The following is a 21,300-nucleotide window of genomic DNA, read 5'->3' as shown; positions in this document are numbered from 1 at the left end:
CCACGGTAATGCGTTACAGAAATCAATATTCATTAGATGCTAATGAGTCGTGACAACACGTCCATTTTTACAACTGCAGACTGGACTGCCAGGAAAAACAGGTAAAAACTGTGTTGCAAGGGAGATATTGATATGTGCCAGTTTTATTAGACTTGGTTCTGAATAGGATTCAATATGAGAACATCGGTGGAGTTAGTCTTAATGGGTTACTGCATGGGTAAATCTGTGCTAAGCACATTTCGCATAGGGATTGGTAAATTATTAAAAGTGATGAGTTGAGGTGATGATAAAAATGTTGACACTGCCCTTTAGAGGGATCCCAATATGCCGCTTTTAGCGTCGATCTGCGCGCTTCCGCTTTGAAAACGAGGCTGTGTGTGTCGGTTTCAATTCTTAATACGATCAGACAATTGAAAGTAAGGAGTCAAGACACAAATACACTAAAGTATGTTAAATTCAGACTTTTCAGGCTGCAAATTTTTGTGGAAGAGTCTTTTAGGATGACTCGACAAGTTAAATTAAAAGAAAAAAACCGATAATTTACTGCGAACTAACGTACTTGCGATGGTCGTGTATCTTGTGCAGTGGGCGTGGTTAAAACTGAAGTGGTGTCACACTTTTGAACAGGATACTGCATGTACTGTGTCGACTCCAGGGGCGCGCGATAAAGTTCAACACAGAGAGCCTCGGTTTTGATGCGGATATGCGCAGACGGCGCTAATATTAATGTGAAATCCCTCTTTTGACGGTCGCTTACACCTTCCAAGATATATATGTACCCCTTCGTCTCCCCCTTTCATTTCACCCTTGTTACGCCCCAACTGTGCTCCACGAGTATCTGGATTCTCAATAATCTGCCAAAACTGGCTGGTACGGGATTCAGTTTTCACTTTTATGACTTAAATCCGTCACCCCAACAAATAAACCAAAAACAAAACCTGGAAAATTATAGCATTATTCACCTACCCTGCTCTGCATCCCTGAACGACGAAAACGAGATGACGAATCCACGAAACTCAACTGAGGAATCAATCCTGAATCTGAGCGTAACGGCACACCCACAAGACAAGATATCATCCACTCGACGAGTCCCACAGAGCACAGCTACTGGTGTGATATTGGACCCACACGGTTGGTCTGTCATATACCTCATGATAGTCAGCATAGCAGGCTTTGTCTTCGGTTTGTAGAAATTCGACACCGAGCAGGAGTCTCTTGCCACAGTCGGCCTGTAGGGTCACCGTACAATCCAACTCATTTGGGTTGAGATCGCTGGCTTTTTGTGAATGAAGGAATTCTTCAGTTCCCACCGAAATGGTCTGGTCGCATCTCCTGGTCATTTCGTCTGTTGATTTCAAGGTCATCTGTAGGAATATTCTTTTCTTTCAATTCAAAGGAATCGGCAGATATCTGCTTCAAAAGTCCTTTCTAGTGCATTGCTTACATTTTTGGACAAATGGGGAAACTGAAAGTCGGAAAATATCTATTGTTATCAAACAATGAAACTTTTTAGGAAGACAAACAGTCGATGCTTGCGCTAGTTAATTTTTTAATAGATTTTGTACATTATAATTGAAAGTATTCATGAAGTGGCGGCCAATTTTAATTGGTAAAAGTTAATTCGAGAAGATTTATTTAATTCTCTCCTAGTTTGGATCCCAGTTACTTTTGTAATTTACTTTGTATTATTAGGCAGTGGTAACACTTCAAGGTTTATATACTTTCACTGAGCAACAAATCTGATCCAAAATCTTGGAAAAAATGAAAAGTCGTTTGAAACTTGATTATTTCGTGCGTATCTCAGTAAAGCATTAAAATCCCGCGAGATTAATATGTAGCGTGGTTATTACTAAAAACCTATATTTCAGAAAATACATACACAAATGTTACATCCACGAAATCCCCCATTCCCAATAATAAAATCATCCCGTACGATATAAACGTAAATGCGCTTGTACTGATGTAACTAGCAAAATACTGTAACTATTGTAAGAATAAAGTGTTTTATCAGATGCTGCCGTTTGTATTTGCAGATCCAACACTAACAACAGAGAACACTAGACAATTCCAAGACGGTAGGCCTACTTGAAGCTGTCCATGATTTTCAAATACTTTGATGGTGTTTACTTCTAATGAGCCAATGAGTGCGCTGTGGCCTGGAAATGTGGGATAAATTGTTCCTGCTAACTTTTATATGTCACTACATTCTATTCCGACCTGCACATATTCCTCGTTTTCTGCATCCATCCTTTCCGGAGTCCTTAATACTTAGAGGCTAAACGTGAGACATCCTCAACCACAAAGTACGTATAGTATGATTTCCTTCCTTGTGCGTACGTCTTGACACATTCCCAGACAGTGTGGTGTTAATGTTCTAGACGGACAGGCATACCTCTTGGTACGTGGGCCAACTTTCAAACACTGCACTTCAACTTTGCAACGTCATACATCACTTTTTTGAAAAGTTGAACCCCGATATGTTAGAGGTTGGACCACTTTCAAACGCCGTGATCAACTGTCCAAACGGTTGAAGTGCGAGGCTCTGAAAGGTGAACCCTGAGCAGGAGCGGTTCTGGGGAGGCACGCCTCCTTTTTTCATCAAACTTAATGCATAAATCACAAATAATAAAACATGAAGAAAAAAAGGAGAGAGGGAAAAGAAGAAAAGTGGTTCGTACTGCCTGAAAAAGAGCTACTAAAATCCAATCAAATCCTAGACTCCCTTCAGCGGGCAACGGACCCCACGCCGTAAGGGCTTTGTGCAACGCCCTCGCAGTTATTTTACCATTGACGCTTTAGTTCCCCTCCCTCCCTTGAAACATCCTAGATGCATCCCCACTGAGCTTGAGAAATCTTGCCTGAACATTTCATTCGAATTATCGTGTGAGTGGCCAACGGCTACCTCAGGGTTACATTTCTACCATTTTGCTTCTATACCCACGGTTGGTACCCCCCCTCGCGCGCCAGGAGTGTCTTTGTGTTAACCTGTTTTCACATGTAACACACTTAAACGCAAGGGTAGACCCTGGTGGCTAACGGGGGTCACACCCCATACAGACATCAAAAAGAGGCATTTTTTTTCAAATAAGGAGGCAAAGGTGACGTTTTTCTATTTAATTTATCTTCTTTGCGAAAGCATGTAAAAAGCCGGAAGCTACGACCCTAAGAAGAGCCATAAACATTTCCAAATTTTGGTGCCCACCAAGCCCCCCCCCCTCCAAATTTGGTTCTGGATGCGTCCTTGGTTAAACCCAGCGCTCCATTCAGACTTTACTCCCGAACACGAAAGGTTTTGCGAGAGTGAATTATTAAATGCGGAAGGATAATTGGAGTGCGTTTCCGTTTGTCAGTGCATTCATTCTAGGAAAAGGTTTCATTCATTCATTTTTCTTTACCCACAATTTGTGGCCAACAGGCCAAATTGTATGAGAGTTTACAAAATTAAGAAAAAGATTAACACGATTTAAAAGCCATTAAAAGTAAGCACTTGAACAGAAAAATAAAGACACTTTAAAAACAACAATAGAATTTTTTTTACATATAAGTTAAAACAATATAAATATTAAAAAGACAGCCACGTAACAAGCTGTCATCTCTTAACAGAGGTAACCTTTGAAACTTCATGCATTCTATCATTTTTATGTTCCACGTTTTTCTGTTTTTTCGTTGAATTTTTCCTTAATCACCAACACCTTTCAGACAAATACCAGAATTTCCTAGCGATGAAATATGTATTTAGCATATTTTTTACAGTTCAAGGAAGTATGGCACGGGGTAGCCCCAGACTGGGGCCAGTCTACTGGAGTCCTGTAGACTGGCTCCAGTCTGGGTTAAGCATGGATATACCATGCAGTGTTCTCTGTAACTATGAAGTTGGGGTATACCGGGGAGCACGTTCCTTGCCCCCGTTTGAAATATTAAAATGCACACAACCCATAATGCCCAAGCTGCAGCTCATGGGCTTTCGACCCCCCCCCACTGAATAACGTGTGTTTTCCACATACCCTCTGGAAATTTCACCCTCTGTAGACATGTACACTATATACGCTACTGATGTCATATGGGTGGTACATTATTGAAATTTTACAGTGCATAACATGCATAGGATAGAAACTCGCACGATACATGCGAACACCAATCCAAAAGTCAGTCTGCTTGAAAAATTTCAGGGCCTGGAAGTTTTGACATCCCCAAAATCTGTTGATACTAAATTGATATATCTTATCTTGAGTTAAAATGGTTGAAATAGTTACATACTGAGAATTCAATTTTTTCGCGATTACCAACTCTACATAAGTCTACCTATGATACATCTTGGATATAAATGTATCATACCAATAAAACAATGCTGCTTAAAGTGGTTCCTTCATATTGGTCTTTGAAGCCAAACCTATCGGGGGAAAAGAGACGTTGTAAAATAAGGAAAGTGCTAAACGGAAGACATGGAAGGTAACTCGGAAGCAAATATGCCCGGTTGGTTTACTGCCTGTATCTTTCAACACACAAGTGAGAGTAAATAAAACGGCGTCGTTTCCTGATGTTTCTTTAGTATTCTTGTGCTTATTTATGATGGTGACTTTAAATTTTTTAAGCTTTGATTTCACAAAGTGAAGCTGACTGCTGACTGGGTTCCGGATAGAGTGGATGGTGGATTGTCGGTTGTGCATTGGGCTCGAGATTTGGCAGAGCCAAGGTTTGCATGACCATTGCTGGCTGTTGATTGTAGGCCGGTGGCGCTATGACCGTGGTCCGGTGGTGCGTCTGTCGGTTGCTCCGACAGGCCAAGTAGCAGATGAAGACGCAGCAGAAGATGATTAGAACCACGCCCACAAGACAACCAATGACAATGGCGACAATGCCTGCAACACTTAGTGTGAGATAGTTGCCCACGCCGTCGACACCGCCACCGCCGTCGACACTTCCATCGCTGCCAACTGAATAATCGTCCTCTTCCTCGTCATCTGATCAAGGAAATCATGAATATTAATTGGTCAACCGACAATGACCTGCCACTGGCCATGAGAGCTGTGCACCCCTTCCAGAGCCTCCCAGTAGAAATTTTGGAATGAACATAATTTTTAAGCCACAGTTTATGCTTTGAGTATCCGTTCCCTCTCCTCTCCCACAAAAAATGTTATTACTCCTTGGTCCTCCCCTCCCGTCATTTCACCCTAGTTACGCCCCAACTGCGCTCGACGAGAATCTGGATTCTCAGTAACTAGCCAAAACTGGTGGATACAGGATTCCTTTTTCAGTTTTATCACGCAAATCCGTCCTGGCAAATTGCAAATTTGACCTAGCGAAATAGAGGCGGAAACGAAAGAAAAGTAGAACTTCCCACGTCTCAAAGAGGCTTTCGTAAATCGCAACCAAGTGAAATTAACTTGGCTTAAGTGATATTGAAAAATACAGTCATGATTTATTTAATGACAGTGGCCTTTTTCATCTACAAGCTCCCGGGAATGGTTTGCGAGAAAGTTGTGAAACTTACAGACGGAACGTTTCTCATCACTGTTGTCACCGCAATTGTCGAATAAATTGAATGCGAGACTGTCATCGATGCATCGATGGTTATCGCATCTGAATTCATCAGAGGAACAAGGGCCTGTAAGAAGAAATCAACTGATTATGTTTTTCATTAACTACAAACATAGGTAAGAAATGATTTGTTCTGGAGTGGTAGAATATCTAGCCGTCAAACCATGCCAAGTCGTGTGGGCCTGCTCGTGAAAAATACAAGAATTCACCTACCCTGCTCCCTGAACGACGTAAACGAGATGACGAATCCCCGATACTCAACTGAAGAATCGGTCTTGAATCTAAGCGTAACGGCACGCCCACTAGACACAATATCATCCACTTGACGAGACCCACAGAGTACAGCTAACTTGTGAGACGTTTCGGATGGTCCATCATATACGTCCACGTAGTCAGCACTGCAGTCCCCGATTTCCAGTAAATAGACACGGAGCAGGAGTCTCTTGCCATTGTCGGTCTCTAGGGTCGTCGTACAATCTAGCTCATTTGGGTAGAGATAGCTGGCTTGTGAAGGAAGGAGTTCTTCACGTCCCACCGAAATGGTCTGGCTGCAATACCTGGTCATTACCCTAGCTGTTAATTTCAAGGTCATGCGAAGGAATTAAGAAAAAAGGGAAATTGAAATTTTGAAAGTATATGAAATAATATTTATCGGCGGCATCGATACAATATAAATCTCACAATGGAGCTTTTTAGGAAGACAGATAGTCGATACTTACATTTTTTAAGTTTGTTAGTTGTAGATTTTCTACATTACAAATGAAGACGTGGTCACTTGATAACAATTTTTTATTATAAAATTATCTAACTGGAAAAAGAAAAACTCATTTAATTCTCTTCAAATTTGGATCTCACTTATTGTAATTTACACTGTAAACACTTTTATAAGACAGCTTAACATGTAAAGTTTCCCATTCTATCAGTGAGCAATAAATAAGATTCCAAATCCCGTGGAAAAATGAGAAGTCGTTTAACAATTGATTGTGTCGGGCTTATTTTCATTAAAACATTAAAACACAACGAACTTTAGCATACATTTCCATAAATGTTCACGCGTAAATAAGAAGCGAGACTTAGAGTTTGTCGCTGCGGATATAACATTTCTATGGTATCACTTACGGTAAAAACTAAATTCGTCGCTGTGATCACCACAGTTGTCATAGTTATTCCACTCCAAGTTGGTATCTATGCATCGGTCGTTGTCGCATCGAAACTCGCCCTCAACACAAGTCCCTTCATTGAAAGGTAAATAGATCAACCGTAAGGGTCAAACAGTCAGGTGAACATTTCGAGACAAGTGAGAACCAACTGTACAACGGGCCTTTAGTCTGAGAACTGACTGAGATGTAATTGTTCTTGTAGATATCATTACAGTGGCGCATCCGGGGGAGGGGGAAAAAAAATTCGCGATTTTTTTTTTTTTTTTTTTTTTACTTTTTTTTACTCACTGCATGTGGGTAAGGCTATTGATTTTTCTCCACAATATCATGTTGAATGAGCCCAAATACGCATTCGCTTTTGGATTTTCCCCCAACCGGACACCAAAAGCTGGATACGCCGCTGTATCATTAACAATGAGTCGAGGTCTGCCGAAATGAGACCGTATTGGACCACACATACCCCACGACCACACGGCATTGCACGACACAACGCAAAACACGATGTTCACTGTCAAAGAGTAACTTACCTTGGTTGTACATCCCGAAAGATGTAAAAGCGGCGGTGAATCCGCGAAATGTAGCGCTAGAATCCGTCTTAAATGTCAGAGTAACCGCATTGGTCTTGGACGTTACGTTGCCCGTGAAACGACCACAGAGCACCGCAAGCTCCGGCCCATTCTGGACGGTCGAAGGGCCGTCGACGATCTCCAGATAATCGAGGTCTCGATTACAGTCGAATAGTGTCCCCTCGGTGTCCAGCATCAAAAAAGTCAGGAGAATTTTACGGCCAGGGTCGGCCACGATGGTGAGGGTGCAGTCTACGTAATCTCGGTATGTAAGCTCGGACTGAGAATGAAGAACGCCACCTGTTCTCCCAGCTTGAATAGTCTGTCCGCACAAGTCATCCATGTACTCTGTTGTATTTAAGTGAAAGACTGGTACACAGTTATTTCTAAACTCGACCTTTCTTTAAAAAACAAACCAAATGTCACGCTCGCAAAACTATAGGCTGCATCCGAATCTCTTGTCTAGAGCTAGGTCTAGGTCTTCACTCCATTAGAAATGCGTGGAGACGCGCAGACAATAGACCTAGCCGTAGCTCTGGAAGCCCGTTTGGGACACGGCCTATGTTCCACTTCAAGTGTAAACATTCCGTACGATCTAACTTGATTTACTTCCTTGTGCGTGGCAAAATATTGTAACTCAATGGATGCCGTTACACCCACTTGAAGTGGAGAATCTTTACGTTCGTACCAATATCAACTAGTTCATGAACATATATAAATATATGTTTTTTAAAAATTCTAAATGACTTTACTACAGTCTTCTTCCTGGTATATTATGTACAAAGCAGTTTTCAAAGTAGGGGTCTGAAACTCAGCCCGAAAAAAAAAATCAATACGGGCCTTTCACAACAGTACGCCTCCAAGAGTTTGCAACGCGTTGGCCAATCACAATGCGCGAAATTTGTCGACCCAATGTGCGTTCGGAAAGGGTCTACAAATTTCGCGTTTCGATTGGCCGATGCGTTGTAAACTCTTGGAGGCGCACTATTGTGAATTGCTTGTATTACTCCGCTGGCAAATTATTACACCTATTATTTTTAAAAAGCATTTTTTTTACCTTCTGATGTTGTCGTTCTTATTTGCAGACCCAACACGAATAGCAGAAAATACCACACGATTCCAAGACGGTACTCAAAGCTGTCCATGATTGCTCAATGCTATGCACAATGCTTTACTGTCTGTTTAATTGGAGTGAGCCGAATAGGCGCTGAAAATGAGAGATAAAGAACTCCTGACAATGTTTATATAGGCCTACATTTCTATTCCGACCTGCACATTATCTTTGTTTTCGGCATACGTCCTGTCCGGAACACATGACACTGAGAAACCACATGAGACACCCTCGACCGCGAATTACGTAGAGTCTGGTTGTTTCATACTAAACCGGATCTCAATTGATGATCTCAACGCTGGTTCACTCCACCCATTAGGCGGGATCTGGTGTTAGTGAACCAACTTCAGATCACTGATCGTGATCCGGATACGTGCGATACAAAACAGGCCCGTGGCTCGTTTGGTTAGTCCTTCCTTGTGCGTGTCCCGTGACGCATTTCCAATAGTAGGTGTTCTAAAACGGACAGGCAAAGGTAGTCACTGTGGCCCAACTTTCAACACTGCTCTTAAACTTTCAAACGTCACACTTCACTTTTTGAAAAGTTGAACCCCAATATTTCAGCATCCGAACCACTTTCAAATGCTGTGGTTCGGCTTTCCTGAGCTTAAGAAAATCTTGCCTGAACATTTCTTGAGGGTTATCGTGTGAATGGCCAACGTGCAACGGCTACCTCAGGGTTACATTTCAACCATTTTGCTCCTATACCTACGTTTGGTACCCCTTTCCCTGTTCGTGCGCTAGGAATGTCCTTGTGTCAACACGTTTATGCATGTAACACACTTAAACCCAAGGGTGGACCCTAGTGGCTAATGGGGGCCACACCCCATCCACACATCAAAAAGAGGGTTTTTTCTTCAAATAATCACAGAAAGACGATTTCACCTTTTTTTATTTCTCTTCTTTCCAAAAGCGTGTAAAAAAGCCGGAAGCTTCGACACTAAGAAAGGCCGTAAATGGTTACATGAACACATTTCCAAATTTTGGGGCCCCAACGAGAAGTACCCGCCCCAAATTTGGTCTTGGATCTGCCCTTCCATAAACCCAGCGTTTCACACGAACTTTACTCCCGGACACGGAAGTTTTGCGTTTTTATATGGAAAATAAAGTACGGAAGGATAACCAGAATAGGTTTCTGCCATGCAGTGCTCTGCGCAACTATGGGGTGGGGCACCCATGAACACGTTCCCCGCCCCCGTTTGAAGTCTTGAAATTCACTCAACCTGTAATGTCCAAGCTGCGGTTCATGGGCTTTCACTGACCCCCCCCCGCCCGAAGAAATGCGTCTACCCCAGATCTCGTCTAGAAATTTTACCCTATACTATACATACTACTGATGCCATGTGGGCAATGCATTATGCCAATTTCGTGGCAAAAAGGTAAAATGAACCACGTCCTCTCGGAACTGGTGTGTTGCAATATTTATTATTTTTTCTGAACACTGTGAAGAAGGACAATAGAAAACGTGAATTTTGAGTCAGTGGGACGACCACACTACTTTACATAAGACACGACATGGTAATTATTACTGAAAAGTGAAACAGGTAGCTTTTTTTCTCGAGGAGAACGAACGATGAGGAACCTGAGGTGATATCCATCTCTTCGAGCATTTTCGAATCCCTGTTCTTGGCAACACTCGAGTAACACAGAAACGGTGTTCTTGAGCAGGTTGTTACGAACGGGCAGGTGCGTGTCGCATCGAGACAATACAATGTAAAATGGCTGACAAATCTACGATTTGGCACTTATTTGAGGACCATTCAGAAGATGAACGTGAAACAGATCAAAACATGACCCTCGTGGCAGCCCCTCTTTCCAGGAAGAAAAGAGCAAGAATTCATGGGTTATTGAACTTATGTAACTGTGGCCATGCAGGAATCAGAATTCAGATCTCATATTCGCCTTTCAACCAGAATTTGAATATATTGTGTACAGTAAACCATTTTGTTCTGGCTGCACTTCGCTCAACCCAAAAACCGGAGTGAAAAAATCGATCTGCTTACGCCCTGTCGGGTCTGTCTGTCACATTCGAGACCGTTAGTCACGTCTCGGGTCAACCCTAGGTCGAGTTCGGGTGGCGTGTTCTTGACACAGGTTTCTTGTTCTCGCGCTCGAACGGCGCGAACACGACCATGACTGAAGAACACTGTTCTTGACACAGGATCACACATCACCTCCTCGTCAGGGTTTTGCAGGACGACACGGAAAAACTCATGAGATTTTGATTTTGATTAGCTGCAAAAAGTAGAGAGATGGCTTCTAAAGCCACAGACAATGGGAAGTTTTGCCAAATTAACATTAATTATTTTCCATAACACAGAAATGAATGTTCCTGCTTAAATAGAAAAGAATTCAGCCCATCCAAACATTAACTCTCGAATAACGCACATGGCCGCCGTCATGCTACACGTTGCTTGCCACTGCAGCCCCAGCGTTCGACCGACCGACCCACAAACAACAAATCGATTTGTTTGTGAACATACGGGAACAAGCCGCGCGAACTCAGCCCTAGTGTTGTCAAGAACAGGCATTCGAAAACACTCTACGTAATCATGCAGGATTCAGAAAATCCTGCATGACGAAATAATCTTAGTATACAGTTAATGACTTTTTAGAGAGACTGTTACTGCAAGTTCTAAGCTAAAAAAAATACTAAATATGACAAAAATGTGAAATATGATTAAATACAGTTCTATATACTTGTAGACGGTATTCATTTGATAGCAAGGTTTTTAAATCATTTCAGATTAAGTTTAAACACGAATGCTTCAAATTTTCAACAAACGGATGCCTTAAACAAAACATATCATTTTGTATGAAACAGTTTTCGCAAATCGCCCCAAAAGACAAAAACCATTGGTCACACACTTGAGAAGGGTAAAGATGTTGGTTTGCCCTATTAGTACGAACAGATAGGGCGCTATGGATGGGCTTACCTACAGACAGAGTCCACCTCGAGGTCTGAGAAATAATATTGAATGGCAGTCATGGATGGCAGTGCTGCACGGCAGTAAACGTTAAACTACGCCGCCTTGTTTACCGCCATTGACCTTTTCCCAGGGAAAGGCATTTTCGATCTTGTTCCCTGCATCCACCTTATTCAATGTGATCTTTTAAATGGAGGTGATGCTAGGATATTTTGGATTCCAAGCCACATTTTCATTTGTTTTTACCTGTGGCTTTATTTTTTAGATTAAATATATCGCAAATTTAAAATTATCTTACTCGTAAACTGACAGGAATTTATGATGACCTTCAACTTCCTTGCTATTCTGGAGGGGGGCGTGTCACCCTGGATATAGTCGAGCACCAAATGCGGCCAAGTTAACAAATTTGAAGATTGCATAGTTGACCGCAGGATTCGGAAAGTACAACTGTTAGAGTTTGAAGTTAGAAGTTGCGACACCTGAGAATTTGATTTCTGATGAATTGATTAACTTTTTTCGGCCTTTTTTTTCTATCGTAGTAAACAAAATGGGGGGGGTCTCATAATTCTCCAGAAAGGAAGCGGGCGGGCACATTGCCCCCTTTTTGGCTTTTTCTATAAACTACTTTGTTAGCTGCTGGGCTGTATTGGAAGGGTGAAGTCTATGTAACTAAGTCTATGTCTATGCACTGAGTTATTCTCTGGTCCACAGAGAATAGCTCAGCGATTGGATCATTAGGAAAATAACTTTTAAAATCAAACAGGTAATCACCTCAAGGAACTGACTCTGGGTTGTTCCAAAAGTACATCATATACCTGCGCAAAAAGTAACCACGCACTTTTTATAGTTCAAATTCATGACGAAAAAATTCAGCTAAAACACTACCAAAATATCACAGCAAAACAGTCACGTATTTCAGTGTGATGTACGACACAATTAGTATTTAAAGACCTCCTTATTACAATTTCAAGATTACGCTGCACTGGTAATTGTACCAAAGATCTCTTCTACAGTTACAGATGCACGTTTAACGTTCAGATTGTTCCATTTTGTTTCAGCTTGACAGCATTTTTTAAATTGCGTTATTGGGTTCCCAAAGAAGAGCGATTTACCAATTCGAAACTTTGAAAAAAAACCCAGTAAAGCATTGGTTATTATGTTACCTTATTCTACACAATACATGCACATTGTTAAAGTCTGACGTGACCACATGACCCGGCCGTCTAAGCAAGAATGTGGCGTTTTGTTTAACATACTGAACCAGATTGAGTCTGCGTAACATCATTATGTGCATAATTTATCAATATTTTATGCACGTTGCTGGGAAAAACCCAATCAGAATACAGACGGGGCGAATTTTGTGAAAAATGGCACTGACGGGTTGTGTTCGACGCAACCGAAATGTTAAGCCTGGTTTCCACATAATTGAAACGCATGTCGACAGTAGGCAAGGCTTAAGACACAGAGCAAGTAGATTCGGCTGAGACTTTGGTTTCGCTGGTTCCAGCCATTTTGAAGCAACGTTCGAAAACACATATTCACACTCATTTTGAAGCAACGTTCGAAAACACATGTTCACACTCTGACTGGAACCAGCGAAACCAAAGGCTCCGCCGAATTCACTCGTTTCAAAAACGCTCACAGATACAGTCGCAGCTAGAGGAGACGCTGTTTGACGTCATTCCACCAAAAATAAAATAGATATGGCATAAGGTTTTTTAATTGGCAAGAGCGCCTCTAGAAACCAAACTGATACTTGACTTTGATGTGTTTTCAAGTTGTTTATAGTCAGCTACTTTATTGACGATTGGGGCTGCAAAATGAGTGGCGTCGCCGGCCGTATATGCAAATATATGCCTAGACTTGTTGACCAGGATAAGGTGCTGGTTGGCCGGGTGGGTAGACCGGCTGCCCGGTCGGTTGCATGGCCATAGGGGGTTGTTGTTGCTGCTGCTGAGTCTGGGACACAACTTTGTACGAGGTCTGTGGTTGGGTTTTCTTGCAGCAGCAGTGGTAGCAGATACATCCCACGCAGACGCAGATCAGCACCACGACCAAGATGGCGCCCACGATGATGCCAATGAGCGCACCAGTGGCAAGACCAAGGAATTTGTTGATAGTGTCACCGAAGTTACCTGGGAGGGCAGGGACAAACAAAATTTTTTTGTGGTAGTTCACTTCAAAATTCTTCCGAGGATTTGCAAGAGTGGAAATAGTCTTCAGTCTATTTCAATCCACGTATCTCATCGCAGAAAAATATCATCAAGCCCGTCATCACCCAAACAGAGTGAAAGTTAACACCGTCTCCCTATTCATCAACGTGCAACTTTACCGTGTATAAGTATACATATGTGGGCTGGCGATGAGGTCTGTATATGAACGTCTATGTCCCCGAGGGAGTAATTAGAAGAGGGTCCTATTTCCCGAGGCCGAAGGAAATAAGACCCTCTTCTGGTCTTCCACAGGCCCGAGGGGGCATGAGCGTGCACTAGTGACCAAATTTGGCCAGTCCATATGTGTATTAAGTTATAACACACCTCAAACTAGAAAAATATTCCTTCAGGGTTTTAAGTGTTTAAATCCAACTTTTAAGAGCACTTCAAAAATTGCAAAAAAATTGAAGGTTCATGAAATTGAGCTTCCCTCGACGCAGTCTAATTTGCTATACTCAACAAGGAAAATAATTCTTCCAGGGTTTCAACTGTTTAAATTAAACTTTTCACTCAGTACCATTTCAAAAATTACATAAAATGAACGTTCCATTTAGTTTTTTTATAGACGCAGTCTAATTTTGAGTTAATGTATACAACTAGGAAACGAAATCTTCCAGGGCTTTAACTGTTTCAATACGGGCGTTTCACAATAGCGTGCCACCAAGAGTTTGCAACACGTTGGCCAATCACAATGCGCAAAATCCAATACGCATTTGGAAAGCTTCGACAGATTTCGCATCCTCTTGGGGTGCGTTACTGTGAATCGCCCGTATTCAACGTTTTAAAATGAGCCATAACCAGTCAAAAAGGTTTAAGACTAGTACCTGATCAGGCACTAGTCTCTTGAATGGATGCACGCGCAATGTCTAGGCGCGTGTCGAGTCACGCTGACGCCAAATTCAGGTATTAGCCCATATTAGTGAACTGCCCTTGACCGTATTTCAGCCAACCAGGATAACGAACCAGGAAGAGGTGTGTTATAACATTTGTTACTATACCTCATACATATTCACGACGGATCGCCGAACTCTCATTGGTGCATTCACGGGCCCGCACCAGCAGCTATTTTGCTGTTTGTCAAGCGTACATGCGATCGTTCACGGAAGGAGTAAATACGCATGCGTTTTAAACTGTCGCCCGGCTTACCTGGGCGACAGTTAAAAACGCATGTGCAGTAGCAGAAAATCTAGGAACTGTCGCCCGGGTGTACTGGTTTCATCTGCATGCATTCTTGTATGTAAAATAAACCGATGTAAATCGAAAGAAATGAAGTGTTCGTGTTTCGATCTTCGGAAGAAAATAAAAAATTCGGGGACCCAAATTAATGATAACGTTTTTATTTTTAGCGGTTATTAAATAACATATGTATGTGGTATAGTAAAACAAATATAACATGGTTTACTTCCGTTAGACAGTCGATGTTAGCTCCCCAAGGGATTGGGAGTTGACAAACTAGTTCCCTAGGCGAAGCCAAAGCAAACTATGTTATATTTGTATGATAATACTGCCCGCTGAGAATTGATAATGCCCGCAGAGTAACTCATGCGCTGGCTGGCACCTGGCTACAAGACTAATCGATTCTGATTGGTCAATAGTCTGTGTGGAAGCGGCTCGCCCCGCGCGCGTTAATTGGACAACGGACGGGGATGTTTGGGACAAGGAGAGTAAAATTCTAGAACAGAAATCCATCATATACTTACTTCTTTTGACTCTCTGACCAAAAGGATGTTATATCAATGAGAATAATGCTGGACCTGTCTTAAACTGAAGTTTAACACTGGCTCAGGAGACTGAACGCTGATAATGCTCTTGCTGCGGCTCGGCAGTCACACATAATTTCGTAAAGGGCCACACATGTGGATTTTGAATAAAAACTGGTTTTCGAGAAATCGTCCGAGAAGCTTCTTCGCTTTCAAAAATACTAATATGGAACGAGTCTAGGCAGTGCGAAAACCTCAAATGACTCTTTGAGAGAAACTTTTTCCTGAACCAAGAAATTGAAATGAACTCAGTGGTTTATTAGCTGAAAGCAATTAGTGAAGATGTGTTCCTGTTCGTGAAATTGAAAATCCCTGTTTTACTAGTTTTTAAACCTTCTGTGCAGTTTATTCTTCCAGAAGGAAGGGGCACACGTGTTCCCGCGCGGAACTGTTACATTGTGACAAAGATGTGTGGTTCTTCGTGAAAACGATAATCTTCTTGACGTACTCTGTGACGTATCGACATTTTGGCCCCTAACAATATGTATGTAATTGAAATCCAAAACATGCTACCTTCGACATGCGTGGTTCTTCGTGAAAACGATGACGATTTATTCCCTTATTAATCTTGGCTTTATTGATAATGTTTATTAATGTTAATTAAACCAAGAAAAGGCGGAGTACATGTAAGACTTTACGCCCAATGTAAATAATACTTACTGACAAGGTCTTCATCACTATAGTCACCGCAGTTATCGAAGTTGTTGTTTTTGAGGTTTTTGTCAATGCAACGTTTATTGTTGCACTCAAATTCGTCCGAATCACAGGACACTGAAAAGAATCGAGAAACCAAGGCGTTAAGATTTACTATTTTAATGAGCAAGGAGAGCTGGGACTGGCCAAATTGTTTGGGTCGGTAAACGACTTCTGAAGTTGTTTTGATTGAGAAAAGTTGGGAAATATGCAACACCACGTGGCTAACGATTCTGAGCGACAGGGTTATTCGGGAGTTAAAATTCAGAAACAGTCGAGGTCAGTTTATGAGACACTTCAGCATTAATACAAGTCTTTTAGTGGTGAACTTACTAAAGTCCTCGATTCTCTTGAAGGATGTGTAAGTGGTGTAAAAACCTTTTCCTTTTGAGGATGAATCGGTCTTGAACTTCAAAGTAACGGCATTTGTTGAAGAAACAATATCCGCGTCATCGTTGCCACAAATCACCCTTAGAGTCGAAGAGACGTCAACTGACTTTCCCTCATAGACCTGCAGGTAGTCCTCCTTACAACCCTGTCCGCCCTTGATGTCGACCGTACTGAAGGTGAGTAAGATCTGTCGACCGATGTCGGCTGTGATAACGACCGTGCAATTCACGTTATTATCGTAGTATACACGAGACTGGGAGTCCAGATTGCCCCCCGAGCGGCCAGCATTGATGGTTCCACCGCACTGTTCGCTCATGTGCTCTGCTGTAGTTCAAGGATGACAATAGCAATTCATGAGCATATGCGAAAAAAAAAGGAAACTGAATGCATATAAACCTGTCTGACTCATGGGTACATACGGTGCAGTGAACAGTTGACTTTGGATCTTGCATTATGTATCGACAAGTCAAGAGAAGAATGCAAAGGCATTACAATGTGAGGCCATGGGGCGGGAGCATTAAAAGGAAGAGAAAGAAATGAAACTAAAAAGGTGACAAGTGCTGAGAGCCCCTCCCTAGAATTCTCACCTCCCGATCGCTCATAGTTTGTCAGTTTTCTGCTGTTGAGTGCCCCCCCCCAAAAAAAAAATAAGGGGAAAAATCCTTGCAACCGCCTGCCATGTGTGAAACCAAATTTAAGGTATTGTCACTCGTTCATCTAAATAAAAAAGTAAGGGAACCCTGGGGTAGACTACAGAATTATTTTCCCCCGATTTTCCCCAAATATGGAGCTTTCATGCGTTTTTTTAATTATTATTATTGTTTTTAGGCGTAATTCCTCTCTAAAAATACAATGTTTTAGTTTAGATTTCCACTTAGTTTTCTCCGAAGTGTGTCGGGGTGTTTGTCTGCTCCTCGTCTGTTATTAAGACTCATCAACTGGCAAATTAATTCTCAAAACGTTACGTTGTTGGCGTGACTAGTTGTGGTTCGTGCGTTCCAGCAACTCGTTTTGTGAGCGCCCTCTCGTGTATCAACAACACAACAACGTCTTGACGAAGACTAGGGTCCCAGGTGTACGTAAACAGTTGAAAGGAAGTTCTAACTTTACTAAGCCTGTTTGTTGACATTGTGTTATAATCATGGGTGTCAGTGTTCCTTACATTATAACATTTTATATTCAGAGGCAGATAACTGTGGGTTTTTTTTTTCAAAATTACCCATTAGAATACACAAGTGATATTTATAATGATCATATACAGATAAAGTGTTGAATTTATTAGATAACTGGTTCAGATGATCTTGAAATCCACAGCCATTGCTGAATCACGAGCACTTTTTCAAGGTAAGTTCTATCTGTAGGAAGTGTAGTATATTGAAGGTGAGGCAAGGAAAACGTAATACGGGATGGGGCAAAATATCAAAGTCTTTTAAGAACGCCAAGGTTGAGAGAAATAACTTTCTGGCAATAATTTTCCATGTCTAAGTATCATCTACAATGACGCCCAGGAATTGACAAGAATCGACCTTTTCAATGAGGTTATTGTTAAAACGAATTTTAATGTTTTATCTACCGTTTGATCAGCAAAATCCATCGAATGTGTTTTCTTATAATTCAAGTACAATTTCTTTCAAACAAACCATTCAAATTCACCAGTTAGTTCAGGGTTCAAATCAATAATGCCTTTCGATCAGACTAGCAAGTCAACGATATGCCTCTGGGAGTGATAATCTTGGTTTTTAAATTCACATAGTATTTTTTCGCCTGCCTCTAGCAAGATTTGATCGAGCTTGGAAAGAATGATGTCATCATTTTGTATTTGAAAGCACGCTCGCCATTCTGATGCGTAGCACTAGCATGATGTGTTGAGTCATTGGTGAGTGATGTTGTCTTTCTGTTTTGAAAGACAAAAAATGTGCGTACATTTTCAATCAAAGGTTCTCAGAATGCAAGCACAAAGCGTCAACGAATCAAATAAGTTTTTCCTAAAATATCAAAAGAAAGATTCTCTTAAATGATGTAATAATGGATACTGCATACAGCAGAGGCGATATATAAAGTCATGTGCGGAGATACATGAACAACATTAACATATTGTTTTAGCGAGATAACGCGACAGACATTGCGCTGTTTATTTTTTGTTTTCTGATCTGCATTGTGCGAATTGCTCGTGTCCATGGGCTGGCCTTATATACATCACTTTTTCTCTGTCACATAATGGAGGAGGGAACCGAGCATTATGCCTGCTATGAGCGATTAAACCTGTTATTTATTAAATACATTGTAAAACACCGTCGCGGTGTCAGACATTTTGATTGGAAAAAAATTTGGGTTTTAAATAATAATTAGGCCTATGTTTAATATGTTGACTCTAAAGCTGACCAATTTTCCTATGAAATTAGCCATTCAAAGTGCCGTTTTTCTTAAGTGAAAGCATGTCAGTTATTGGGATTCTATTTTCATTCAAATAAACACAAGAACTCCATCAGGCTGCCTACACGGAATCCATTCACTACCTCATAGCCAATGTGTTTGGAAGTATTCGCCTCTTCTTGTACGCTCTGAGATACCTAACGTGAAAGATCTGCCTGTTGTCAGGACGCAGGACTATTACAGCATGCATTACGGAGTCGCCTTAAATGAATATGTTTTATTCTTAGGCAATGAGGAGCCACTCCCCTGCTTAAATGCATCTCTGGAGAGTGGAGGCATTTTTCTACCTCCGTTCACGATGAATTTCTTTTTCAAACAATATTTTCATGAATAGTATAATTACATCAGCCGTTCTTGGCCAAACATCTTATGAAGAGTGAGAAACCACTAGGGCGTCACTCACATATTTTCTCAATGTTGCTAGACATTAAAAAGAATTATCATGATAATACATAACTGATACATAAAGAAAATTCGATTTCAGAGAAGAAATGGTTTAGTATTCCCCTTACGTACTATAGGCGTTCCCAGCTCCAACGAGAAGCATTAGAATCCCAGCAATGACTCCACGAGGATTTGCCATGTCGTGATGATGTCGGCCACTAATTCCCTGTCAGTCTTCTAAGTGAAAATTTTTCGCCAAAAGATATCTTTGGTCCAGAAGGCTCACACTTAATACCAGAATACAGAAGTCCGGCAAGCTGTATGGGGCGATGTTTCGCTGCCGGGCGTCGTTCGTCGAGATGCATTCATTATTATACCCGAACACATGTATAATGTATATGTACAGGGTGGCTTGTAAGGTTGACGCTGCTTTGCAGCAGGCAGGCTAGAGCACGGTTCTCTTCTTGGCCACGCCCTGCTATCTTAAAGGGGCACTCAATCAAATCTTTTACTCTGTGCCACACAAGATGAGAGTATGCAGTGCGCGCCTTAAACAGAAATAACCTTAACTATACCGAATCCAACCTTCTCCTTATGGTTTAGTCCTTCTAATACAACTTATTTCAAGAGAATAATCAAAAGAACCTTTTTTTCTTTAAATACTTCGTCCTTTTGAATTCATCACCAGTCGATGGGTCTCTGGCTTTGTGGTTGCCACAAAAATGGAAAACAGTTTGATCTACTGAACTCTTCAGGTTTGATTCCTTTTTCCCCTTGAAGTTTGGTTTGCGCAACAGACATCACACCAGTAGCGTGTGCAGGTTTTGAGTCCGAGGACAGACATTTTTTCCCATCTATTATTTAAAAAGAAGCATAATATTACCAAACAAAATTTGTAGGACTAGATTTGTTAAGCTAATCATATTTTCTGTCTATACCTCATTTGTTTTTGCATTTAATCCACACATTTTCTCATTTAATTTTTTTCATTTCCTCCAGAATACAATGACGTCAGTTGCTCTGGAAATTCAGTATTTTCATGCCTTAAACAAGGAAATAAATATTATTAAATTTTGTGTGATCCCAATTAGGCGATATTAATTAAAACGTTGGATGAAACTTCTGGCCCAAAGGCTATCTGAAAGGTAGTTGAAATATTGCTGGCAATTATCGGTAATTACATGCACCTGTAACTGCAAACAGATATCTGTTTATGAATGCACTTTGGATCTCATCGAGTGATTTCTGGTTCTGAACAGGAACGGAAAACAAACTGCGCATCACAATGTCCACATCATAATGAATGCAGTAGGTCCCTCAAAGTGGGCGGGGCTTCTGCTTTGCACAGGGACTGGCCTTGCATGTGTTTTTTTTTCAAAAAGGAACAAAACAAACGAAAACATACAAACCAACCCTAAACATGCCAGCCACGGGTCACGCCAAAAATACGTATTATACTGTGATTACAGGGTCGACCCAGCGTTCAAATTAATTACAATCGATCATAGTATGATAATGGTGAATGACAATGTCATCCCTATAGGACGCCATTTCTGAGTTGAAACGAGTCCGCTTCACCTTGTGCGTCTAGCCTGACAAAGTAGGCCCTACGTGTACATTCAGAACAAGAGTCGTTGCTTTGTGCATTTTTTTTATGTACGCGTGTGTATAATGTCCCTATGACATGGCAGTGGAAAATGCATAAACTGATAACTACATGTACATGTGCGTGCACGAACATATTCTGCAAAATACACGGTGGAAGGGGTTGGGGAGTATACAGGAAAGGAACAAAAAATCATTGGGGAAAAATGCTCAACCTGCGTTATATTTCAGCTTCTGCTGTATCAGATGAGTAAGATGGAAAATACACTGCAAAATGTTCTATATGCTCGCTCTTTCTTTTTTAATTTGATAAAACCAAACGTTCGCTAGTTTTAGCCTTCTTAATAATATACGATCATAGCCCACTGCCATTTTTGGGTTGTCATGTTTTGCTGGGTTTATCATGCGATTGTGGGAAAAAACCCTCAAGATTGATGTCATTTAAATATCAATTGAGAAATCAAGACGTTGGACGTTTTCCTTCTAGCTTTGCTTGTTCGGTTTATGCAGTGACGTAAAT

The 21,300-nt window shown here is 41.3% G+C and overlaps 1 protein-coding gene across 1 annotated transcript; it reads right to left on the bottom strand.

Moving 5' to 3' along the window:
* Window positions 1–1,372: 1,372 nt before the first annotated feature.
* On the bottom strand, window positions 1,373–19,629 carry LOC110975720 (tolloid-like protein 2). The gene is made up of 8 exons (XM_087138550.1): window positions 19,308–19,629; window positions 16,302–16,682; window positions 15,942–16,046; window positions 7,226–7,621; window positions 6,658–6,771; window positions 5,752–6,111; window positions 5,492–5,605; window positions 1,373–4,961 (listed from the first exon to the last, which is right to left on the bottom strand). Exons 1-8 carry the CDS (start codon window positions 19,372–19,374, stop codon window positions 4,588–4,590), a joined length of 1,911 nt encoding a protein of 636 aa, XP_086994676.1. The 5' UTR covers window positions 19,375–19,629; the 3' UTR covers window positions 1,373–4,587.
* Window positions 19,630–21,300: the final 1,671 nt, after the last annotated feature.

This window comes from Acanthaster planci, linkage group LG06 (assembly GCF_054643075.1).
Source record: "Acanthaster planci isolate LZ-2023a linkage group LG06, COTS_SCS, whole genome shotgun sequence".
NCBI classification, from domain to species: domain Eukaryota; kingdom Metazoa; phylum Echinodermata; class Asteroidea; order Valvatida; family Acanthasteridae; genus Acanthaster; species Acanthaster planci.
The sequence above is the reverse complement of the archived record's forward strand: the minus strand, read 5'-3'. Positions and strand labels throughout refer to the sequence as shown.